The 26,133-nt window shown below is 48.6% G+C and overlaps 1 protein-coding gene and 1 long non-coding RNA gene across 2 annotated transcripts; one reads left to right on the top strand and one right to left on the bottom strand.

The window, feature by feature from the left end:
- Positions 1-313: 313 nt before the first annotated feature.
- tbx21 (T-box transcription factor 21) lies at positions 314-13,224 on the bottom strand. Its single transcript, XM_061809935.1, has 6 exons — positions 12,309-13,224; positions 4,624-4,778; positions 4,418-4,539; positions 3,122-3,280; positions 2,958-3,019; positions 314-1,951 (listed from the first exon to the last, which is right to left on the bottom strand). Exons 1-6 carry the CDS (start codon positions 12,848-12,850, stop codon positions 1,237-1,239), a joined length of 1,755 nt encoding a protein of 584 aa, XP_061665919.1. The 5' UTR covers positions 12,851-13,224; the 3' UTR covers positions 314-1,236.
- LOC133495371 (uncharacterized) lies at positions 5,920-25,834 on the top strand. The gene is made up of 2 exons (XR_009793550.1): positions 5,920-5,996; positions 25,466-25,834. It is a non-coding gene; the product is annotated as an uncharacterized LOC133495371 (long non-coding RNA).
- The last annotated feature ends 299 nt before the right edge of the window (positions 25,835-26,133 follow it).

The raw sequence follows: 26,133 nt of genomic DNA on the forward strand, positions 1-26,133 counted from the left end.
TTCATCGCCCCAAAATTATATATATTTTTGAAAACATAAAGCCTATTTTTCCCCCCAAGAATATTTTATTCGTAGACAAAAAAAAAATCTTCCTATACGAAAGGCAAAAATCTTACCAGACTAAAAAAAAAAAAAGGATGTATTTAAAATTCACTTGTTCAATACTGCCTTTGTTCCCATGTTAAACTTTGATATCATAATATGACAATTTTAATCTTAAGGGATCCACGTGGTGAGTTGTTTTGTAGACGGGGTGGGGCGTGGGGGGGGGTCATCCTTGGGAAAAAAAAAAAAAAAAAAAAAAAATTCATCCATGGACCCAAAAAGTTGAAGACAGCCTGGTCCAGAGGCGCGGCGCGTCCGTTTGGCGTCCTCAAATCGTGAATGTCCGAACATAAAAATTGGTTCCGGCCATCGTTTGTTCTGGATCTCGCTCTTAAGGTCCGTGTATTAGTAGAAGCTTGGCCCTGACTTGCAAGACAAATTTAGACTCCCGGTGCCGCTTATGACGTTACTGTACGACGACGTCGCGGCAATTCGTGGCATTGGTAGAACAACGGAGTAATGATCCCCCCCAGACTTGAAAATTCACCCAAGTTTTGCATAATTGCACATTTTGGAGCGTGGAACGTGTCGTCCTCTATCCGCTAATTTTGTTGCTTCAACCAAAGTCATGTCTAATATAAAAACACTGCTTTGGCGCCATCTGGTGGCATCGTGGCGCCAAGCACGCTGTGCTGAACCGAGGGGAGGAGCTTCTTTTAGTCTAGCCATAACCTTGTCTAATAGGCGAAACGATTTCGCGGCATCTCTACAGGAACGCAAACCTTATTAGGTGGCCGTCGATTGCGGATTTTCGCTACTCGCGGCAGCACTTCGCGAAGGTTCACCGTATGTACGTTTTTTTCCCCCGACAATAACGGGATGAAAGTTGTGTCAATGTTTTTATTTTTTTTTAGCGCACTACTGCAGTCCCCAACCTTTTTTGGACCACGGACCCGTGACGGTCACTTTGACGGTTCGACATATCCACAAATATGATGCGGGAGAGTCAAATTGACCACTCGATGACTCGATTCAAGCCCTTCCTACGAGTTTTTTTCCACAGTAGACTGACGAGTATCCAGAAGCTGTGTTACTAGTCAGGACAAAGAGTGTACTAGTACACGGACCTTAGGCTGGATAACAGATGAATGCTCCAGTGGTTCTGGTGGGCCGGGTGTCCAGAAGTGCGGCTCAGTGAATGTAGTAGCCAAAGTAGTCAGCGTCTTTGTCGCACAGCTGGGCGCCGCGGTTGGGCGGGGGCGACAACCTCCTCTTCTTGACGTCGCCCTCAAACTGGGCCGAGTCCACGGAGTCGGGCGACTTCACCAGGGACGGGTCCAGCCAGTGCTCCTCGCCCCCGGTGCCGTCTTTGCTCTTGTCGCCCGGCGGGAGGGGCTCCAGCGCAGCGGCGTGCAGCCTGGCGTTGCCGGGCGACGAGGGTGAGGAGGACAGCGGGCGGAGCCAGGCCAGGCCGGGGGCGGGCTTATTGGCGAGGTACTGAGGCGGGGCCCGGGCGGCGGTCCAACCCGCCGCGGTGGACACGCTGGTGGAGGCGAACGGGTGCTCGGGATAGTAGCTGAGGGCCGGGTGCGGGGGGGTCTGCAGCGGGAAGGGCTTGTAGAGGGCGTTGCCAGGGAAGTCCCCCTCCAAGGACGACACGAAGTCCAGGCGGTTGGGGGCGACGGCCTGCTGGGACGGCAGGTACCAGTGCGGCCCGGGACCGGCGGGGACGTCTTTGGGCTGCTGGCCGGCCGCCGCCGCTTCCCGCCCGTAGAAGCGACTCTGGGGCAGGGGGCTGACGTACGGCTCCGGCAGGTAGCCGGCGGTGTAGCAGCCCCCCGGCAGGAGGGGCTGGCTCTCCGTGGGGGAGGGGGTGATGCGTTCGGGGTCTGGCGGTGCGTACAAGCTATGCGGGCGACAGGGGGGGCGGGGGCGGGGGTGGGGGAAGGGGAAGTGGAGGGGGGGGGGGGTTGTTAGAGAAGTTGTTACTTCCTGCCCAAAAACCTCAAACATCTATCAAGTATCTCCTCAAAGGACACTTAGCTGCACATTTTACCGATATATTCATATAGCTACGTATCAAAATTAATAACACTGTCACTATCTTAAAAAGAATCAATGTAACATGGATGATTAAATTGGCTAGCACTGATGCATTGAAATTTTAATATGCAGTAGTATATTTTTCAGTCCTTGCACTCAGTTCATTACACTAATATCAAAATGCGCTATACATACTGATTCTATGATTCAAAAATTGATCTTATTAGGGCGTTTAATTCTTTTGTTACGTTATCTTGTTTCCAGCATGCTTTGTCTGTTTAACCGCAATGAAAACAAGAATCTTATCTCATATTTCATCTTGTTTTTTTTTTTTTTTTTTGTGTGTGTGCGTGTGCTTATCCTGTCTTAGCAGGCGTCCCAGTTGCTCGTGTCGTAGCGCGCGGTCTCAAATTATATTTATGTATTATGTACATTGTAAAAGTACAGAAGTAAGTAAGTTTCTTTCGGCTTGTCCCTTTCGGGGTCGCCACAGCGTGTCATCTCAATCCCTGTTTAAAAAAAAAAAAAAAGTCTACACACCCCACTGCCAGGTTTTTTTGATATAAAAAAATGTCAGGAAAAGCTTATGTATTTGAACTTTGTGGTTAATCAGAGTCACTTCAGTATGAATGTTGTTTGGTTAATTGTGAGCATCCCTGCTTATCGGAGGGTGTGCACACTTACCCAATCACACTATCCCAATTGTTTCACTGTACGTTTCCTCTTTCAAATCGCCCCCCCCCCCACAAAATGTTCAATTGAGTTGTACAGAAATAAGTTTTGAAATGATTTTTCATGTTGCAAAAACACGAGCCAGGGGTGTGCAGACTTTTTGCATCCACAGCAAACCTATTTTTAATCATACTCACGTGTCGTAACTGTCACGGAAGCCTTTGGCGAAGGGGTTATGGTCTATTTTTAATTGTGTGATCTGTGGGGGGGGGGGGGGTTAATGAGAGAGGAAAAATTAAAAACAGTGTGCAAGATCATGCGGCGCCATCAGCCTGGGCGAAACTTTGAAACTTTGACGCACGTCGGCGTTCTGGTAGGCGGTGACGGCGATGAACTGCGTCTCGGGGAAGACGAAGGTCTGCGCTTTGGCCGGGTGGAAGGCGTCCTCGGCGGCGTCCTCCTTGGCCTCCACCACGTGCAGCCGCGGCTGGTACTTGTGCAGCGACTGGAGCACGATCATCTGCGCGCGCGCCGGCACAAAAATGGCGTCAGTGACGTCGTTCGGGTCGCGGCTTTGGTGGCTCGCGCGGGGGGAAAAAAAAAAAAATTTCCAATCGATCCGACGCAAGATGAAATATGTTGTATTCCACTCAAAATATTTGGGGAATGCGCTAATCTAATTTTGATAGCAGCTAGTAAACAAATGCACGTGACTGTAGTAAGTTAATTTCTACTGTTGATATTGAACGAGCAACATCATCTATATTTTCATTTCTGGTATTTTTATGATTTTATCTTGAACACATACGTTGCATATTCAACGTCATCTCGAATAAAAATTAATCGCTCATACAGCAAAATGAAAATCTACCTGTGCACCCATTTCGCATATGACTTGTGAAATTATTACACTCAAATGAAAAGCCACAAATTCATCCATTTTACATTGTCTTATAATACAATTACAATGAAAAAAAATCATAAATGTTAGATACTACTTCACGTTAAAAAGAAAAAAAATAAAATCTTGTCAATCTGTTCCATAAAAATGTCTCATGAAATGAAGAAATGTCATTAAAATAATAATTTGCCCATTTACTTACTTCAGCACTTTGCCAAACATCAAGCATAGATCCAATGTATTAATTTCATGTTGTGGTTATGAATTAAAATGATAATCAACGGATTCCCCATATTGTTTTTCAAATGGAAATTACGCAATTTTAGATTCTACTTGTAAAATGTTAAGATTTCTGTATATCAAAGTTAAACGTAAATCTAAAATTCATTTTTTTCATAGTACCTTAAGATTAAAAATGGAATTAAAGTTGAAGACATTAAAACACCGATTCATTCCTTTTATGTTGTGCTTATACTTGAATTTTTAAATGGAAATAATATTTTTAGATATATAAAATTTACATGAAAAACGATGCTCAAATGTAAATCAAAAACTGAAGTACACCGGTCCCTCCACGATTTTTCATTTTATGTATGAATTGAAAATTGAAAACTAAAACTATATCGCCCCCAATGCATCTATTTTACATTCTTAAAAATGTTTTTTTTTTTTTTTTTTTTCCAGATGACGCATTTGAACTGAAATTTGAGCGATAAATGCGATGCCCCGCGCGGTGCATGTCGGGGGGTTTCGTACCTGCGCCACGTTGTTGGTGCCGCCCTTGTTGTTGGTCAGCTTGAGCTTGCTGAAGGACACTTCCTGCCGCATCCAGTGGGCGCCCGTGTTGGGGGAGTCGGGGTGCACGTACATCCTGTTTCCTGCGGGGGGGGGGGGGGCAACGACGAGCGGTCTCGTGAGGCGGAGACGGGACGAGCCCCCCGCGGGGTGAGGCGGCACCGTACCTGGCATGTTGCCCTCCGCTTTGCCGCACTGGACCCACTTGCCGCCCTGGTAGCGCCAGTGGTGCTGGTCGGCCAGAACCACGTCCACGTACACGTTGTAGTGCGCCGACGGGTCCAGCGAGCTGATGTTGAAACTCAGGAACGGGAACATCCTCCTGGAAAAAGAAAATATGCAATTTTAAGAATTCATCGGGGTTCAATGCAGGGGCGTCGCTCGGCTTATTTCGGGGAAGCCCCCACACCCCCACCCCCTTCTAAAAAAAAAAAAAAAAAACGTTTTGATGTGGTTGTTACATTTTTCTCGTTTCAAAAAAAGTCTCCAAAAATGCCTCTTAAAACTGAAATGAAACTGTTGTACACAGAAATAGAAACAACGATCATTATAAATCATTAAAAAAAAAAAATTAATCCATGATTGACCGGTCAATTGGTGCATCTTGCTTCACTTTAAGGCAGGGGGGTGTCAAAATAATTTTTTGTCCCGGGGGGGGGGCTACATTGGAGTTACGATTTCCCCTCGGAGGACCCGTTATGATTGTGAAACCATAAAAAAATAATGAATCACCTCATCACATTTACATATGACATTTATGAACTACGCTACTTTTGCAATCTGAATTCAAGGCTAATCTTTGTTTTTTTTCTTCCTACTATTGTTGATGTCTGATAACAGAAAAATGCTTGCAGTACCTCAAGGTTATCATCCATCCATCCATTTTCTTTTGCCGCTTATCCTCACGAGGGTGGCGGGGAGTGCACGGTACACCCTGAACTGGTTGGAGACAAACAGCCGCAATCGCACCTTGGGGCAATTTGGAGTGTCCGATTAATGTTTTTGGGATATGGGAGGAAACCGGAGTGCCCGAAGAAAAACCCCACGCAGCCACGGGGAGGACGTGCAAACTCCACATAGGCGGGTCCGAGATTGAACCTAGGACCTCAAAACTGTAAGCCCAACACTTTACTAGTTGATCCACTCTACCGCCTATCATTTATGATATGGCAAATTTGAATTTTGGTACATATTTTAACAACGATGGAAGCTGACGCGTGATTTGCCTTGGCGGGCCACATAAAATCGTGCGGCGGGCCGGATCTGGCCCCCGAGCCTTGAGTTTGACACCTGTGACTTAAACGTTCACCTGCTCTCTGTAGCCCCGCCCTTTCCCTCAGGTGCCTGCCGATCCAATTCACAAATCGGCCCGCCTGGGCCCGGTCTAGTCCCAGCAGTCTACGTAACGTCCGGTTTGGCAGTCTGCATCTGTGGATTATCTGGATTTTTTTTTTCCTTTTTTTTTTTTTTTTTTAAATTCAGTTTTTTGAAGCTTGGAATCAAACTTTTGTGGTCTTCAGCTGTTGCTTCAATCAATCAAGTAAGTCCAACAAAAAACACAAAATGAACGATGAAACATTTTAAAAGAGGATGGTCCTCTCGTTCATGTGGGCTAGCTAAGCTAGATGCTAACTCACAGTAGTTTAACATTTTAAGGCTAAAGATGCTAAGGAAGTGACTCCGTACGACTCAATTTAAAAAAAAAATGTGTTATGGTTTAGCTCAATTAAATAAATAAGTAAAAAAGCGGGAAAAATAATGGTGAGGACTCAAATGTAAATGCTTCTATAATGCCCGTATATTATAGTTAGCTTCATAAAATGTTTGCCATATCACAACAAGACAGAAGCAGAATGTTGAGCGCGGGTGGTGGATTTTTTTTTTTTTTTTTTTTTAATTGATATGGTGACGGTAAATTTTAAGGGATTTGTGAAATGGTGCTATCAGGTTCACGTGGGAATCGTGAATAACGGGCGAGGACGTTTTGTTTCTTTTGGCGGCGGCGCACGTTGACAGTGCCGTTTAGCTAAATGTGAAAAGCGCTCATGCTAATGAATGTAATTGCTCCCCGGGGCGCGGCGGCGGCGTCAGAGCCAGTGAGGTGTGCAAAGGCGGAAAAACGTTTTGCCGCGGGTCGCCGGGGCACCTGAGGGGGCGGCCATTTTAGAGTCGCCTTGCGTTAGCGTTCCTTTGTCGCTAAATAAAAGCTGCAAAGCTGTTTATAAATAGCGATTGAGGCTAGCGCTGGGGATTTTAGCACTTGATTTGGGTCGAGGTTCTGAGCAGTGTGGGGTCAGGTGTTGTTTCAAGCCAGGAAAACAGCTGCGGGGGTTGATTGATTTTTGTTTTTTAATTTGAATTTTTTTTTTTTTTAAGGCTTTGTTATTTTCAAACTCACAAAATGAGCTGCTGTAAGCCACAGCTCACACCCGGACACTCTCATGCAGATGAAAAGACCCCAGTTTCTGATTACACTCATTAGGCCACGCCCCCTCGAGGCACACTTATAAAATGCGAATACTACAGTAGATAGTTATAAAACCCATCCATCCACTTTCTTTGCCGCTTATCCTCACGAGGGTCAGTGGGTAGTTCTGGAGCCTATCCCAGCTGTCAACGGTCAGGAGGCGGGTGGGGTACACCCTGAACTGGTCGCCAGTCAATCGTGGGGCACATAAAGACAAACAGCCGCACTCACAATCACACCTACGGGCAATTTAGAGTGTCCAATTAATGTTGCATGTTTGTGGGATGTGGGAGGAAACCGGAGTGCCCACCCGGAGGAAACCCACGTAGGCACGGGGAAAACATGCAAACCCCACACAGGCGTGGCCGGGATCGAACCCGGGCCCTCAGAACTGTGAGGCCGACGCTTTAGCAGCTGATCAACTGTGCCGCAAGTGAAAAAAAAAAAAAAACAGTTCATTTATTTTATTTTTCATGATTTTGCAGCAACCAATGATTGTTGTGATAATTGCTTAATTTCTTGATATTTTTTGGGGGTTAAGTAATGAATCGGATCAAAAAAAAAATAAAAATTGATCCTTTATTAAAAATATATAGCAGGACATTATTTAAAATTCTCACTACAAAAAATGATGAGTCATTCACTGGTTTGGTACTTAATATTTCAGAAAATACGTCAAAATGTTGGGCATTCCTTTTCAAAATAAAAGAATTGTATTATTTGGATTAAACAAAGATAATCCATTTAGAAATCAGAGAAAATGTTCTGTTAAAGAATTTTAATTTCTGAGGATGTGGGCAAGTTTAACTTCAGCATGGTCTCTAAATGATAAAAATACTTATTTAGTTTGATAATCGATTAGTTGCTGATTAATCGATTCTTTGTTACCACCAGTTTTTACACAATACAGGGATTAAAAAAATATAAAACCACAACCCCCCCCCAAAAAAAAAAATGCCACATTTTCCTCAAGTTGGATCAAATTAACGACATTTCAATTCATTTCAATGGGAAAATTTGACTTGAGTTGAGTGACAAGTTTGGTCAATGGGGAAAAAAAATAATACTGTGAAGTCAAGCTTGCAGTTTCTTAAAGAGCAGAAAGGTAGCGGATTCCCACCGGATGTCAAATCTGTCAGCGTTGCGCCCGCCTGACAGCTGACGCTAACGCCAAACGGCGCTTCGTCCGTCAGCGCCGACGGTCCCGAGTCCTCGGAAGTGCAGCAAGGAGCTGGGGGGGTTGGGGGGGGGGAACGCCGCTGGCAGTCCGGAAGCGGAATGTACGGCGGAGGAAGCGGATATCGGGATGACACTTCCGCGCCGGTCGGCACTCGAGTCCGGCGTCCGGGCCTTGGCAAACCTTCAGGTGAAAATTCTCTTCCAAGGACCCCGGTCGGCATGTTCAGTACCACATTCAGTTTTTCAGACCCATCCCCGGAAGAGGTGCTGAAGCGTACAATTGTACAACGTAGAACTGACAATGAGTGTGGCGCCAGCTACTGGTGAGGAGGACCACACTGGACGTCAGCCCTTGGTTTTGCCTCGTGAAGTATTGTGGCTTGGATCAGTCTAACGCCTGGTATGGATACTCATCCACCCCTACTGAACGCCGCCAGAAATGCTATTCACGCATTCGATACTTTAGAGAAAAAAGAAGAGAGCGTCTGCTCCTTGCCAGTTTCGGATTTGGTTTGCATCCATGACTGGAACGCTCTCTGCTCACATGGTGTGAATATTTGAAAGGCCTGTCGACGAGAAAAGTAGTGCTTGGGTGCCATCCCGTGGCGACATGTCGGAGTGAAGGGAGGAGCTTCAGGACCTGGCCCCGGCACGGCAAAAGCGGGAGAGCATTCTCCATGACTTGGTGTTTCCCGTCTAATATAAAAATAGTGCTTTGGCGCCACCTTGTGCCATCTCGGTGCCAGGGAACTATGTTGAAATGGCAGGAGGAGCTTCTTCCGTAAAGCAGGCAAAAGCACTATCAGGAAAAAAAAGTAGTGCTTTGGTGCAATCATTCTCCTTTTAATGGGTGGGACTAATAATAATAATAAATGAATTGGTTTGATATAAAAATAATTAACATAAAATTTGTCTATAATTGATGATTTTGGGGAGATTTTGACAGACGCATGACATATTGATGAGGCGAATACTTGGAAAATTAATGTGGGTATGGTCGAGGGGTGCAGATGAGAAGGACTTTGTTGACGAACAAATTCAGAAATATGATTTTTTTTTTTTTTTTTTGCTCTCCGACGAGGCGCTCGCTCGGCGTTTCTGCGAAGGCGAAACGTGCACACAGGAAGTGACTGTCAGAACCCAAAATGGTCGCACTTCTGCTTTTTTTTGGAGGGGGGGGAGAAGAAGAAGAAAAGAAGACTTCCTAATATTTAAATGAAATATAATCACGATGACTGGCATGCCGATTATCGTTAGGACTAAAAATAAACGGGGCGCCCACTTCAGTTTCCCCACTTTGAGTGTGAAACTCCTGTGGGAAGACGCCTACAAAAAAAAAAAAAAAATCATATTTCCGAATTTGTTCTTCAACAAAGTCCTTTTCATCTCTGCCCACATCGTGGTTATGATTAAAAATCATGTCAATGTCTCATCGTAACATATCCACAATTAAATTGTATTATAAACAGCAGATGGATGAAAATGAAAAGACGAAAGTAATACTGGACCCTTTTTTTTTTTAAATATTTTTTCACTTTCTATCCATACATTCTGCATAAAAATATTTTATTTGGGGGTTAAATTCGGAGTAATTTCTAGAAGAAAACGAGAATCATCACTTGAGTGAAACACGTACGTTGCATTTTTGCAGAGCTCTTTTCATTTCCCTTTCCGTTTAAAAAAAAAAAAATCAATTTGAAATCAGAAATCATGATAAACATGAATTGGACACGGTAAATTGCCCGTAGGTGTGATTGTGAGTGCGGCTGTTTGCGATTGGCTGGCGACCAGTTCAGGGTGTGCCCCGCCTCCTGCCCGTTGACAGCCGGGATGGGCTCCGGCGCTCCCCGCGACCCTCGTGAGGATAAGCGGCTAAGACAATGGATGGATGATAAATATAAATATTTAAGCACGCACTTGAGACCAAGAACTACAGTGGGCCAACGGGTCCGAAACGGAGGTTGAGTTCCGAGCGGAACTTTTGACGGCGAGCCTTTTATCGCACTCGGCATTTACCCCCCCCCGCCCGATTCATCGGTGCGGCTCGCATTTCCAAGATGGCCGCGGCTAGTCACCACTTCCTCCCCAGATGCCTCACTTCTTTTGACCGATCTTTCCACTTTTCAAATCAAAGCCGCCCCCGTCGTCTCAATACGGGGACGTTTCGGCACGATCGTGGCACCTTTTTGAACCTTTTATTCATATGACGACGTCGTGCATTTTATTACATAACTATATCGCACTCTACAGTTGATTGTCTACGTACGGCACGTGCATGTATTTGTTTTTCCTTTCTCTTATTTGATTTGGTCTTACGTTACCGATTGCGGCCGGGTCGCAGTTGCCTCCCTGAAAAAAAAAAAAAAAAATTAACGTTTAATATTATAAATGGAGAATTTATGATTTGCAAAATTGCTTAAATATGAGGAAAGTAATGTTAACGCGTCAACAAAACCTGCATACTTTTTGTGGTTGTTGTTTTGGGGAGGACATCCAAAGTGAAGCAACCGTGTCGAGATTTTTCTGGCGAAAAAAAATGTAATTGCACGCAAAATATGAATCAGACACGCAGAATTTAGTCCCCCCCCCCCCCCCCCCACCCAGCCTCCTTTCACATCAAGTCCAGTCGAAAAATGAGCTCGAAGGCCACCCCAAGAAGAACCTTCTGGATCTTCGGCACCTCCAGAACAACTGCGATGGTGTTGCGATTGAGTTTTTTTTTTTTTTTTTTGTGTGGGGGTTTCCCCCCCCCCCTCCGATTTTTCTTTCTTGATATATTAAAAATGTGCGGCGGTGTGAAATCCAAGTCGCCGAGGAGCCGGCGAGCCTCAAAGCGGCTTCAAAGGTGCTTCAACCTTGTCGGGGGGGGGCTGCCGACTTTGCAGTCTCTGGAGCTTCTTTCAACTCTCCTCTTCACCTTTGAATCAGTACCGCCGATGCCTTTGCGTCAAAGGCGAAATATGAAATTGGGCCATTAATAAAAAACAAATGGCTTTTTGCTCCTCCAAAGTGTGTCATCTTTTTCCATTGTCATATTTTCTGATAACATTTTCTCTCCTTGCACATATTTTGAGGTTTGCGGCGACTTTTTTTGTGTGTGTCATCCTATTTAGTTTTTAGTAGTACGCTGAGGGGTGTGTGTGTAGGTGGGGGGGGGTGATCTTTCTTCCACATTTTTTTTTTGAGTTGATATTGAAAATATGAGTCAACGAGTTAGTGACTTTCTCAAAATTCAGTTTGCAACGGTCACGAAAACAAAAAAAAAAAAAAAAAAAGAAGAAATGAAATGTTGCCACCCCCAAAACGTCAGGCAATGGACTCCTTCAATTTTATGAAATGACGTGAAGGTGCACAATTTAATAATTCATATTGGATTCCGGCCAGGCCTGACAGCTTGGGTTTCAACGTGAAATTTGAAAATGATAATAAAATGAGTTTATTTATGAATGTCAGGAATATTTCAATGTTGTCATCATAATTCATCGTTTTTAACCGCCCGAGTGGCTCATTTTTAGTCACGTTTGCATTTTGAATCGTATGAAGAATCAAATTTTGATCCAGAAGCTTCTGTCAAATAAAAGCGTGTCTAATTATCATCCTATGATTTTTTTTTTTATTATAGTTGTCATTTTAAACACTGGAGACGTTTATTTTTGTCAATTTCATCTTGAATATCATAATTATTCCAGAAGGTTTCTCTCAAGCAAGCACGTGTGCCTCAATAAAATTGTATAAATTACATAAATGGGGATTTAAAAAGAAACTTTAGAATAAATTTGAATTATTAAACACTGGAAGTGAAGTTATTTTCGATTGTTAAATCTTTCAGTATTTCAATAATAATTAGCAGCATACTTTGGCGTTTAGACTATTAGGATTATGATGAAGAATATGAAATATTTGTGTCATTTATTGTATTATTGAATCATTGTATTTATTGAATTTTACCACTTTTATATTGCATTGTTGAATATAGCCGATAGTTCTTCTCTTGCGAATGAGAAGTTTTTGTCTAAGTCTCAAGAATGTATTTATGATCCTGATCTTTTAACTCTTGCGTGTGGAATTTTACGATGATGATGATGATGATGATGATCGGACATGAAAAGTAATCGAGTAAAGTGACCCGATCCGCACTGAAGAAAAGTTTCCGAGGCCGTTTCGCGGCGGCGACGGCGGCCGCGGCCGCCGGTGCGCATCTCTCACCTGCCGTGCTTGGTGATGATCATCTCGGTGTGGAACTTGTGGAACTTGGCCCACAGCGGGTAGTTGTTGAGCAGCGCCTGCGTCTTGCCGCACAGCTGCAAGCCGGGCAGCGGGTACAGGGCGGCCCGCTGGTAGCCCGCCCCGAAGGTGTCGGGCGAGGCCGGGTACGCGTCTTTGCCCACCGCCGGGAAGCCGTCCCCGAAGGCCGGCCGGGCGGCGCTCCTCTGCGGCGAGCCCGCGGCGCCCGCGTACGGGCAGCCGCCCAGCGTCTGCGCGTAAAAGCGGGCCGGCTGGGCGGCCCCGAAGCCGCCGAGCGCCTGCTCCGGGTGGTAGTGCGGCTGCAGCGCCAGGGCGTCTTGGCCGCCCTGGCCGCCCGCCGCCGCGTCCGGGTAGTAGAAGCGAGCGTCCTGGAGCGGCTCCTTGGCCCTGCCGCGGGTGGGCTGCGGGTGTCCGTTCCCCTCGGGGCTCTTCGCCTGCAGGCTTTGCGCCTCGGCGGCGCCGGTCAACATGCTGAGGTAGAGGTTGCCACCCGTGCCGCCCATTTGCAGCCCCCGCAAAAGTCATGAAAGAAAGTCTCGGGCGCGCATCCGAATAAAAGCTGCGAGGCCGGCCGGATCCTCCGCAGCGGCTCTCGCGCAAAACTCGCTCACGTGTGCGACGTTGTGCGTTTAGCGCGCGCGCTCTTATTGCGGAGGTGCGGCCCCTCGCTTGCGCTCTGCGCGTGCACGCGCGTCGCACGGGGGGTCAACCGTCGCGTCACTGCTGAAAACGGAACTGTGTCACGCAGTCGTCACGTTCCACGGGAAAGTTAACGAACGAAGAGCTCTTTGAAGCGCTTTCAACTCGTTCCTCAAACTGTTCAACCCCGTGCAGAACGTGCGCGGATTATTCTGAATTTCTTACTTTATGCAGAACATCGCTTGACCCAAACCCGGAAAACAGGTGGGCGGACTTCCTGTGCTGTGATGGTTTCAGCCGCAATTTGTTCGTTTTTAACGTTTTTAATATTCTCTTTCATAGCTAGTGTCTTTGGACAAAATTTAAACCTTTAATAAAAACAAACAAAAAAAAAAAAAACAGTTTGACCATAGCATGATTTATGACGTTAAAAAAAAAAAAGAAAAAAAAACCATCTGTTTTTTGATCTTTTGGGTGTTATGACAAAAGCATCCCAGGCAACTGTTTGAAATCAAGTTTGGATGTTCTCCCCAGTCCTTGCGCTAATAATAATAATAAAAAACCAAGGAACTCTTTGCCTTTCGTTCCCTCACCTTGGCCGTCATCTCAACTTCCTCGCCCCTGCCCTTCGTAAAAATTCGTCAGCCGCGAAACATTCCGATCAATCGATTTGTCCGTCGAGTCGCGTGGGCCGGTGCCTGGATCGAGCCACGATCGCGTAAACGGCAACGATTAGCATCGTTTGCTATGGACGAGGCTCGTTAGTTTATGTTTTTCCTCAGCGGGAGAATATTGCGGTTTCTATTTCGGTGGTCTGAGTGCAAAAGAGAGAGAGAGCATTTGGAGGTAGCGTCATTATGATATCAAAACTGTCTGGTATTTAGGTTACGGAGCTAGCGGAGAACCCAGTTGCAGGACTCTGACACAAAGGCATAATGTCCAGTGGGTTTTTATTTCAGGAGTAGTGTCCGCACTCGGTGAAAACTCAATGAAGTGGCAAATGCCCGTGACAAAAACTCCAACATAAATACTGGATCAATTAACATGACGAATGCGCAACTGCTGTGACGAGTGCCAGAGGTGGCGCCGCTCGTATTGTGACCAGGCCAAGCCCCTCCTAGCAGTGCTCCAGCCCCGCTCATGACAGAAACCCCTCCCAAGGCACGGATCCTAGATGCGGAAAAAACAAAAACAAAAAAAGGGGTGCAAGGGGAACCGGTAGAAGGCACAAACTTCCCCCCCAAAGCCGGGGATCGGTCGCCACCAAGGCCTGGTTGTGACGTCCAAACAGGAACGTGAGGCGGCTGTGGAGGGGCTGTCTGCGTTGAGACGCGGTCCTCTGGCGCCAAGACGGGAACATAATTCACGTTTGAGTCCGCCGGGTCCGTGTCTGGCCAATTCATTCTGTCACGAGCCATCGGTGCGGGGGAGGACCCAAATGCAGGACTCCAAAACAAAGGCATAATGTCCAATGGGTTCTTATTTCAGAAGCAGTGTCCGCGCCCGGCAAACTCAATCAACTGGCAAATGCCCGTGACAAAAACTCCAACACAAATACGTGCCGAATGCCCAACTGCTGTGATGAGCGCCAGAGGTGGCACCGCCCAGGGTGGTTACTAGGCCACGCCCCTCCTGGCATTGCTCCAGTTCACGTCTTCTGTCGTGCGTGTCCATGAGAAGTAACTTAACACCGCTAATTTACGTGTGGCAAAGTTAAGTCCGCGTCATGCTAACCTGTTACCTGTTATGTTAGCACGCTAGGCTAATTTTGTTGCCACGTTGGCCTAGCGTCAGTAAGTCGTGCTCGTATTGTGTCCACCTTCCTGTTTTTGTCTGATAAGTACCGCACGTATCTTGCTCATCGTACAGAGTGTATTTCGGCATCCGGTAACTACACGGTGTTTGTTCCTCTTCGTACTTTAAGGCCATCAACGTGCGAGCAGGTGTCGCACGAGCGAGGGCGTGCGTCCTATTCAGTACCCGTGTAAATATCCCTCGTTAGAAGTCGCGGGAATGCCCGTCGGAGTGTCAGCCTGGCACGGATTCGTCATTAACGCGGCATATGTTTACGACGATCCGCAGGTCGGGTGCGAAGAGGGCTCGGGGAGGCTGCGAAAAGTGAGGGAGGAGGAGGGCGAACGTTGCCGCAGACATGTCGGGAAATGACGAGAACCAAACAAAAAAAATCTTCAACACTTAGCAGAGTTCACGCGCAGTCTTGGCGAAGTGCAAATGTGTTCTTCGGCAACCAACAAGCTGCCACTTCCTGCGGCTATTATTAGCCGCTAATCAATGCCGCGTACTACATGGAGCGGGTCGCTCCGGACCTCCACGTGAACTCGCGTAATAAATCATTTGATTTCCCGACAGGCCGGGGGTGTCGAACTCATTTTTTTCGCGGGCCGCGTTGTAGTTAACGGTTTCCGTCGGCGGGCCGTTAAGCCTGTCAAACCATAAATATCTTTAATTGACCCATCATATTTACACATTAAATTCACAAACTCGTTTTGGACTCAGAAATCAAGGCTAATGGTTTTTTCAATTATTGTTGACGTGTGCGAACACCAAAACGCGTGGAATATCTCAACGTCATCATTTTATTATATGACAATTTGAAATTTTGTCACAGATTCTAACAAAAATCATAGAAGTTGATCTACATGATTTGCCTTGGAGGGCCACGTCAAATCATGTGGCGGGCCAGATCTGGACCCCGGCCCTTGAGTTTGGCACCTGCGCTATAACCCTTTTCACCATGACATCGCAGAACCACGATTACGTTCTGCGGCCCGCAAGCACCTTGGCGGAACTTGTTTACCAACAGTGCGAGGTCAAAAAAAAAAAAAAATCGTGAAGGAGTTCTTGTCTCACCGGACTCGGTCCCACTGGCGTCTCGGCACTGCCTGACGGAGGGCAAATCAGTAACGGGAAAGTGCGTTCCCACCAGTTGCCCCTCCAGTTGCCCTTTCACACGTTCCCCAAAGAACCCGACTTGGATCAAAACCCATATATTGCATCGGAAGTGTCATAAAATGCACAGCATGCTAACAGGACCTAGCTTAGCGTTCTCAGCGTTCGTTGACGCGGTTGAGGTGGGACTCACCGACTTCCTGTATTTTTTAATACATACAGAAAGAAGTATGCGAACACTTTTCTTAGTAGTTTTTCGCTCTTCCTCCTGTAGCCGTTACTTCTGAAACAACTAATTTGCAAGTCCTTGTGGAGGTTTTTCGACCAGCTTCTTGCAGAACTTTGCCAGTCGTGAGAGGTTGGAAGGACGTCTGGTACCCGATGTGCCAATTTCTTCAGGTCTCATGGTCTCAGGTCAACATGTCGATAGGGTTCAGGTCCGTACTCATCCGATTACGGATCTTCTTTCTCTGAAGCCGTTCCTCGGTGGTTTTGTTTGAACGCTCGGCTTGTTGTCTTGTCGCGTAGTCCATTTTAATCCCAATTGCCAGGTGCCAAGAAAGTCCAGACAAGAATTTGTTGAAATGCCGTAGAATTCACGATTCCCTGATTAGTATAGTGAGCCGTCCAGTTCCGGATTTAGAAAAGCGGCCCCGACGTTTACATTTTTGCCACCACGTTTCAACATTTTAGAGGAGGGTTTGTTTTTGTAAGGCTTTTCTTCCAAAATAGTTTCACATTATGACCAACGACTATTTTGGAATCATCTGTCCAGAAAATAGACTTCCAGGAGGCCTCTAGTTTTTCCAAGTGCTCCCTGGAAACTGTAAAATGAGCAGTTTTCTTTAGACGTCGAGACGTCTAATCACCGATTCTCAAAAAGGTTGCGGATGCAAAAACCGACACAAACCTGATAGCCAATTGGATCTTTGAGCCTGGATCACAACACGTTCCAGTGTCTTAACCGGGAAGTTCTGGACTTTCCTCTCCGTTCCAGTTCCGCCGAGTCCCTCGCCCAAGAACCCGAGTACTTCTTCTGCACCTGCCAAACTATCGTTCATTGATAACATCTGATTGACTTCGATCAGTTTGTCCCGAGTGAACATCCCTCCGGTTTAGAGAATCAGGATTTCAACAAATAATCGTGATGCGCTCAAAGCTGGGGGCCAGGATCTTTCAATCACTGTAATGACGCTTCCGTTGATTTGATTGATTGATTGATTGATTGACTGACACCCGCACTTGTCTTCAGTGACTTCAGCGCACACACAGCGATGTTCTCGGAGTTTGCGGGTGGGGGTGGATCTCGGTTCTATTCTGATAATCGCTAAGGAGGCGGTGACTGCGCTCGGGTGCCGGTCCGAATCAGTTCAGGCGGGCCGGGCTCTCCGAGCACCATTTGGGCTGCCAACAAGTTGCCAACCGGCGGTCTCGCCGGCCGGCAGCCTTCCGATTCGTGCGGCTATCAGTCGACTGCGATCTGAATCAATCAGGAGAAATGAATTATTTTTAGCGCGATGTGGCCTCTCGCCCTGCCCGTCGCCCTCTGGTCCCGCCCCCCCCACCCCCACCCCCCGCACATGTGCCTTTGAGCCCCGCACTAATGAGTGTCAACATGGAGGGCTGTGGCACTTTGACTGCAGACACCTCGCCTGACAAACGCAGGGCTTCAGTCAACACCGATCACGCCGACGGACGCCGGCCAAAGTGACAACGTGCCCCGCTGCCTCATTTGCTCCGCAGATTTCCTTCCGCAAGTTTCCTCACGGAAGACGTTTTACGTTCTCGCCGTCTTGGCGCTGGATGCTGCTGAGCGGCGTCGAGTAGCTGCTGCCCAGCGACACTTGTTAGCGCCGCACGATCGCAAATCCGACTCAAGGCCTTTCAACGACTTGGCTTTTCTCCTCGGTTTCCTTGACCGAGGTACTGACCCGAGTTACTGGTACAGGCTTCGGACGCAGGGTACAAATGATTGGTATTGACGCAAGATCCAGTTTCGAAGGATCGATCCAATTTATTGAAGCAAAGATTTGATTGGATTACCCATGAAGGGTTCGTTATTGACGCAAGGTAGAGATCCAAGGTGCAGAAACCAGGGACCAATGCAAAGTACCGACAAAGGGTACCGACTTTAGGCACTGACACAATATATCGATGCAAACTTTTTGACTTGGGGTACCGACGCAAAGTATACGAGCAAGGTATTGACACAGGGTACAGGCACTTGGAGCTGATGCCAGGTACAGGTACAGTACTGACAATTTACTGTGGACTCTTCTCTTTCATTATTAACGAGCCGCTTAACGTTGGGGATTCGAGTATCGCAGCTGCGGCGCTTTCATACGATACCGGCTCACAGCTTCCCCTTTTCACGCGTGTACGATTCCTGTTCGTTTTCGAGTAACCGTAGCGACGTCATCGTTCTATTCCGGACGACTGCCCCGACAGCTGGAGCAGCACGCGGAATGTGGGAATGTCAGCGCGCGATTGCAGAGATCTCCGGTTTCAGTGAGAGTGACGGGACGAGGGAAGGCTGAGTTACACGGAGTCGTGGCGGGGGTGGGGGTGGTGGCGGTGCCGGGGGGGGGGGGGGACGGGGTCCCAGCCATTTTGGTATGGTGCCGGTGGAGCTGGCAGGGAGGCGGCATTCCAGGAGATCAACTCCGCGGTTCTTCCTTTCACCTCCAATCTATTTCCTTTTATATTACTCCAAGTTTTTTTTTTGGAATCGCAAACGGCAACAAAGCAATGTTTGTATACGCAATATCGCAATATTGTGATCCTGGAAATATGTTTAAATATGCTCGACTGTATTTAGTGTCACGAAGGGTCTCTGGCCCCAAAAAGTTTGCCAACCCTCGGTATGAATGTCGTTATCATAGCGCAGAACGATGGCTGTTTCCACGACTCGCTGCACGTGTAAGTGCGAGCACGTTGGCGCTGCCCGTCTTGTCAGCTCGGGTTAACCTGACGCAGCGAGGCCGCGCCCTCGGGGGGCGCCCGAGCCCTCCGGGGTGGGGGTGGGGGGGGGCTCTCTCTCATCAGCGGCATTAAGCCGGCTGCGCGTGATGGCTGCCGACCGCCGGCGCCGTGACGGCCATCGTCGCCGCCGCCACCACCACCGCTGCCGCCGCCGCGATGCCGGGTTCGCTTCCCGCCAGGAGCGGCGCTCGCTCTCCCGCTGTCAAATAGTAAGCGGCACCGGCAAAGATAGCGCTAATTTGCGCCGGGCCTCATCGAAGGACAAAAAATGCCCCCGCCGCGCCGCATCGTGCGCCACCCGCCTGATGTGACGCCAGGGAGACAGCCGGCAAAGTAGTCCAACTTACTTTAAGACCCGCCGCACACCTGACGCGACTGATCTCAACTGACCTTGACAATCACGCCATGTTTTTATCGTTCAATCAAAAATAATATATCAATGTATCTGTGGAGCCTCAGAAGGTTTCAGTTCTTCCTTTGCAGCGAGTTAGTTCGGCGTGCAAAGTACAGTTGCCCGGCGTGTCGGGCGTGAGTCACCAACTGCTTTTCTCACGGTTGTCCTGTTTCAGTCGCGTTGGCAATGCCTCTTGGCAAGCGGTGACCCTCAGGTGGCGGATCCTGACCCTGGACTGGTTTCACGTAAATTATTCATGATGTTTAGCCACAAGAGTTTGGGGATACTGTATGTGTCTGGAGGGCCGGTTTCAAGAACGGACCAGGGCGTATCTTGATGTGATGTCTGTCAAATTTTGGAATTCCTTTATTTGCGGTCTTGCGGCTCATTTTCTGGTTGGACGCGTGGATCAATAAAGCATAAACACAAAGATTCCGAGTTGCGGGGTTTTGTTGCGGGGGGGGGGGGGGTCAGAGCCCCGCGACCGCAACAATGGAAAAGCCTTGAAAATGTGAAGTGACAAAGGCTGCCCTTTGTGCGGCAGTTGACGCGGCAGCGGGCTGACACGGCGCACCCTCTAGGGTCTGATCTTCCAGTCGGGATCAAATGCCCAAAGTAGGTCAGGGGGCGGACTCACACGGCGGAGGTGGAGGTGGATTTGAAGGGGGGGCGGGTTGCGGAGTTTTACGGAAAAATGTGTCATGCTATATAGAAACTGTAGTTTTGGCACGTAAAACCTGATGTCGAAAACATTTAGAAATGGTTTATCCTGTTCTGGCCTTTCGCCTCCTTGTCGGGAATCTTGGTTGGGTCCAGAACTCCTGCGCTTTGGTACTGCAGGTCCTCGGCATCACTGCAAAGGGCGACTGAGAAGAAAAAAACTCTTGCAAAGTGTGGCAACAACAATGCGGGAACTGGAACTTTGACCCATTTACTGATTGGGTTGTGGTAGGAACTGATCTGTTCATCGAATAATTTTCGATTGGGCTTCTCCCGGATGACGTAGGATGAGTGGCAGGAAACCAGATTATCCAGCCAAAAACCGCTAGAACAGGTAAACGCCACACTGGAAATTTGAAACCAGAAACTTTTGAGCTTGAGGCAGGATGATGACGCACTCTGATTGTTCTTGTGCTCAGGCCAAATCGATAAAATGATTCTTTTGTTGCCATCATGTGGAATTTTGACGTCTCTATGGGAATCCACAAAGTGAGTTGAGGAGCTTCACTTTCAGTGACTCGCGCAGTCAAACGGCCGAACAAACTCTTGAGTTCAGACGTTAAGTGAGAAAAACAAACACAGCAACAGCTGGACAGATCTCAAAAGTAGGATCTCTCGCTTCTGGGGAACAAGGTCCTGACAGGTCCGAACCCCCCCCCCCCCCCCTGGCCCTAGTTCATCACAAGATGACCCTTCCATTTAATTAATTAAAATTAGCATCCGTCCCCTCGGCATTGACTTGTTACGTCGGATAGAATCAGCCTTCGTGTCCTCGGACACCCCGGGGGGGTGGCGGCCCTAACGAGGCCCGAGATCCTAATTAGACGATGAGAGGAGGAGAGGTGATTGGGGGGGGGGGGGTGTGAAGGATCTGCACAAGGAACACGGGAAGGGGAGTTGGGGGGTCGGTAGTGGGGGGGGGGGGGGCATTTCACTCCTGCTGGGCTGAGTTGAGCCCCTGGAGGCGGTGTGTGGTGGTGGTGGTGGTGGTGGGGGGGGGGGGGGTTTGTATATTTATACACGCTACTCTTAAACAAGATGGAGGGTTGCGGATCTTTGTGTTGTTGAGTCTCGAACTTTATGCTCTTCTCTAACAGATGACGACTTCTTGTTACTAGGGCGACGGGGTGCCAGCCAATCACAGGCTAAATAAATATGAACAAGTATCGACGCTCACGTTCACCCCAGACAATCGCAAGACTTCCTCGAAGCCGCTTTTGGAATGTGCGAGGAAGCCAGAGTACCCGCGGAAAACCCACACAGGCAGAATGAGAACTTAAAAAGTCCACGCTGACCGGGTGAGATTGCAAACCCAAAACTGAAAACTGAAATCCATTTTGCCAACTTTTTTTTACATTTACATTTTGTTTTGTTATGTTTTTACTAAATACTGGGCTTTTTATAACCTATATAAATAACATTTACTTTTATTCCAATGAGGAAATTAATTCGCTGTACAATAAAGTCAACAGGGACGGGGACAGCCCAACCGCAGATAGCAAAAAATTTGCTCGTATTTGCCAAAAAAACCCGTAGAAAGTTTGTCATCGCCCGAAGATCCTACAAGAGGGTAAAAAAGCACTTTGAAATAAAACTCCTCATCTCACTTCAAACTGTTCCCTCGCGGTGGAATCTTATTTTTTTGTTGGGACTTGGAACGGATTAGAGGGATTTCAATTTGTTTCAGTAGGAAAAATGGATTTGATCCAATCACTTCCGCTTATCCGAGGTCAGGTCAGGTCAGTGCCGACTTCCCTCGCCCCGGCCACTTCGTCCGGCCCTTCCGGGGGCGTCGTTTGCCGTGGTCGAACCACGTCGGCGGGCTTTTGTGGGCGGAGCCCGCCACAGGAAGTGACTCCGAGTCGCCGCGGGGGCCACGTTGGCCCACGCCGCCGCCGCCACCGCCGGTGTGACTTCCGAACGCGCTTCCTGTCCGGCCGAGGCGCGCCGGCCCGTGACGAGCGACCGGTCGATGCGAGCGGACAGGATGCGGGCAGAGACTCGCTCGCGTGGATGTCACGGCGGCGGCGGGCGACGCGGAGAGACGTGTGTGCGTGTGTTTTGCGTGAGACGTTGAAGCTTTGTGAAAGTCCTGCGAGGAGCAGAAGGCGCGTTAGAGCCTGAAACGCACTCAAGCTTCAAACGTGTTAAACCTTGACACATGCGCACCTTGTACGGGGGTACAAATTCCGGGACTACCGCCCTCGCACACGCGACTGAAAAAGGATGCGCCAGATCCGACGTTCACGACTGAAAAATGATTGACTCGCTCGCGTGCGCCGGGAAATCCTCTAAGATCTGAAACGCAGAACTGAAGGAGGACGGCGGTCGGTTGGGCAAAAGCGCCTCGTGTTGCTTTTCCCCACCCGGCTCGGGTGTGTTTGCTCCCCCGCGTTGCGTCCTCGAGCCGGCGCTTGTCAGCTGGTGAGCGTTCTCAATATAATAAGCGCTCTAATTGCTCAGAAAATTACAAGTAACGTTGATTGCTCTGGACACCGTCTGACGTGACGGCGGCATGGCCCTTGTTACGTCCCCCCTCTCCCCTATTAACACCAACACCCCCCCCCCCCCCCGCCGCCCTCACCTCCCCCCTCGTCTTCCCCGGGATGTTGTTGTGGCCCCCGTCGATCGTCGCCCCCCCCCAACCCCCCCCGGTGACCGCCCCGTGCCCTCCGCTGCTTAGGGTGACGTCAATCTGCCTCAGCGTTGCTTTTTGACACCTGTTAGCCATCCAGGGGGGAGGAGGGCATTCTCCCGTCCCACCCGCCGAGCTTGTACCAAACAGAAAATTTCATTATTATTTTTTTTTTGTACTATATTCCCTCCATTGGTGATTTCCAGCCACTGTTACTGCTCAAAGGGATCCAATTTCACTTATTTGGCGTGAGAACGTTTCCGTAGTTTATCCGTTTTTTTTTGGTGCCATTTTTTTACTCGGTCTTAATTTTCGGAATTAAAACACGTGCCTTTTAAACAACATAGACAAGTGGTCGTAAACAGCTGATGGCACCGGAGAGATATGTGACGGGAATTAAAGGAAAACATCATTTGAAAAACAAAACTTCTCAAAGTATCATTTCTTTTTACACGCGGCGTTCCCCAAGGCTCCACCCTTGAGCCTCGCCTCTTCTGCCTTTACCTACTTCCACTCAGATCCGTCCTCCGAAAGCCCGACATCTCATTTCATTTTTACGTTGATCACAGCCAAATGTAAACATGAAAATACAAATCGTAGTTTGGATGTCACTCAACGTTTATTTTAATGCTTTCCGGGCAGGGGTTGCAAATTTGCAGTAGGTTTAATATCATGGAAAATTTGAAGTCCAGAGTATCATTTTCGGGTGTAAAATATGTACCTTTTAAACAACATAGACAAGTGGTCATGAACAGCTAATGACGCTGGAGAGATACGTGAAGGGAATTAAAGGGAAACGTAATTTGCAAAAAAAAAAAAAAATCTCAAATCTCTTCATATCTCCACTGTTTCTTTTTACATGTGGCGTGCCCCAAGGCTCCACTCTAGAGCCTCGCCTCTTCTGCCTTTATCTACTTCCACTCAATTCCGTACTCCAAAACCATGATATCTCTCTGCATTTTTACGTTCTTCACGGCCAAATGTAAATCCCAGAGAAACATGGAAATACATACTGCGAAGAAATCATAGTTCGGTTGTCACTCAACATTTATTTGAACCCTTTCCGGTCAGGGGTCGCAAATTTGCAACAGGTTTAATATCATCGAAAATTTGAAGTCCAGAGCATCATTTTCCGAAAGTATCAGAAAATATTATTTGGTCCATTTTGGGTTAACGATACAAAATAAAATGTCGATTTTTTTTTTTTTTTTTTGGGCCAACACGTCGGTCGAACCGGGTCCCTCAAGGGCAATCTTTGAGATCTACGGTGTGAAGATGACTAAAGAGCTGAAACGTAACACCCCAGATTCAGATTTTAGATTCCGATCAGCGTTCAAAGATATCCGTTTTCAGCCGCATCATTTCGAAACCTTCATTTGAGCTTTTTATCGCTCCGTACACAACGTCGGATTGGATCCGATGCCAGAAGAACGTCCGGCAGTACAGTGACGAGGTTTTCGTTCTTTGCCGCTTCCCACCGCCGCCCGTTTCTAATAATAATGGTGGTGCAGGTGTGAGTAGAATTCGGCGTGCGGTGGCGCGTGGACGTTTGCGGCGTGTAGTCGGGCCCCCCGAAGGCCGGCATGTGTCACCTCTCGGTCTCGTCAGTGTTAATGCGCGCATGGTCACCCAGCCGTGGCGCTGCGACAGATCACATGAAGCCCCCCCAAAACAAAGCACCTCAAAAACCACGCTACCACCCCCCCCCCCCACCCGCACCCACCTCCTCCTCCGTTGACCTCGCTTGCCTGCACAGCGACCGCGTATCCGTTACCGCCCAGGCGTCACCTCTGGCGTGAAGACGTTTTGTTTCATTTCGGGTCAGAACCCGCTCCGTCGCCGACGTCGCGCCCCCGCCGGCCAGCGCTGCGGCGATGGCACGGAGGATCAGCGGTGACGGCCGGCGAGCACCAAAAGTCGCGGCGTCAGCGTGGCTCCGGGCTCGGACCGGCGGAGGTTTCGCCGAGCCGAGCGTGAACGTGACCTTTTATGCCAGCTTTGTGACGGTCGACGTGGCGCAACTGAACGCAACGCTTCCGTTTTTGCATTTGAAAGACGTGTTTTTCGGCGTTCAGCGTTTGAATGGAAACAAACTGCAGTTTTCCTTCAAGCTACTAGTTCGTTCATTGCCTAATATAAAACCTAAAACCACAAAGAAGCAACAGTTCCAAACCGTCATACTTGGTCCTGACTTTTTCTCCACCACTTGACCCTCCCGGACTACTTCGATGGTCTCACAAAAATGGCTGAAACCCCCCCGCACCACGACTACAACTCTCGGATGCACATTAGTGAAGTTCTTTCTCTCGAGTACGCAACTAAAATACTCTCATAATTAGTCCCGAAACATTCTCATACCTGACTTAAAGACCCTCACACACTCCCTACAGTCACTTGAAAACATTTGAGACTCGGACTTGAGAGGTAGTCGCACGCCTGGAACCGGAGTGGCATCGGTTCATATCCTTACCAGGGCGCAGGTCATTTTTAGGGGCAATTCCGGGCACTTCCCCCCCAGTGTATAAATGCGCTTGGATGTGGATGAATGTTTGGTGGTCTGTAGCCGCGGAGTGGCAGCCGTGTTTCTGCCAGACTGCCTCAGGTACAAATTAACGTAGCTCACCAAAAACAGGGTGTGAAGATTGCATTAAAAACAAACAAAAAAAAACCACCATGCCAGCCGCATTTCTGACAATATTGGTCGGTTTATTGCCGGCGATTCCTGCTAAAAGCCGGCATACGGCGGCCGACTTAAACTCTGCCCTCACTTCCTGTCGGTCAAAGCCCAAATGCTTTGGGTTTCGCGGCATCAAAAGTTTTTTTTTTTTTTTGCGGAAGGAGAGACCCTTCCGGCGAGACGCTCCCCCTCGGTGCGACGGAGCCGCGGCCTGGGCGACGGCGCGATGTGTTGTGACAGCGGCAGCCGGGGGGGGGGGCCGGCGGGCGGTCACCGCGCGCCACCATATTGCCGGGGATCCCCGGAGACCGCGGATCAGCGTGCCAGCCTCGCCAAGAAGTGCTAATAGGCGCAACACGTCTTGCTTTCACACATTAAGGCGGGCGCGGGGTGACAGATCGGAGCTGTGATACCGCCGCCTGCGAGGAAGAAACGAGCCCGGGCCCCCGCCCGGCGCCAGGCGGCTAATGACGACGGGTCCCGCGGCCGCGGAGCTCTTTGCTCTTTGTGCCGAGACTGACAGCCGTCGCCGTCGCCCGTTTTGCCCAAGTCCGCCGGAAACTTTCCCCAAGTGTAATTCCGAATCCTTCAGCGAGGAATCTCCCACCCAAAGCGTCCAAGGTCAAGATCGGGCCGCGGCTTTCGTCCGGAACCCGATCGCCGAGCGCTCCTCGCCGCCGCCGCCGCCTCCTCCGAGCACCTCGGGGGCCCCGACGCTCGATTTGACAGATCGAGTACCTGCCGCGCCGGCTTTGCGTCAACGGCGACGCGCCGCCACCACTTTTTAATCGACTGCCTTCGGGTCACTCGGTCCAATCCGCTTTTCATA

Source organism: Syngnathoides biaculeatus, chromosome 22, assembly GCF_019802595.1.
Source record: "Syngnathoides biaculeatus isolate LvHL_M chromosome 22, ASM1980259v1, whole genome shotgun sequence".
Taxonomy (NCBI): Eukaryota; Metazoa; Chordata; class Actinopteri; order Syngnathiformes; family Syngnathidae; genus Syngnathoides; species Syngnathoides biaculeatus.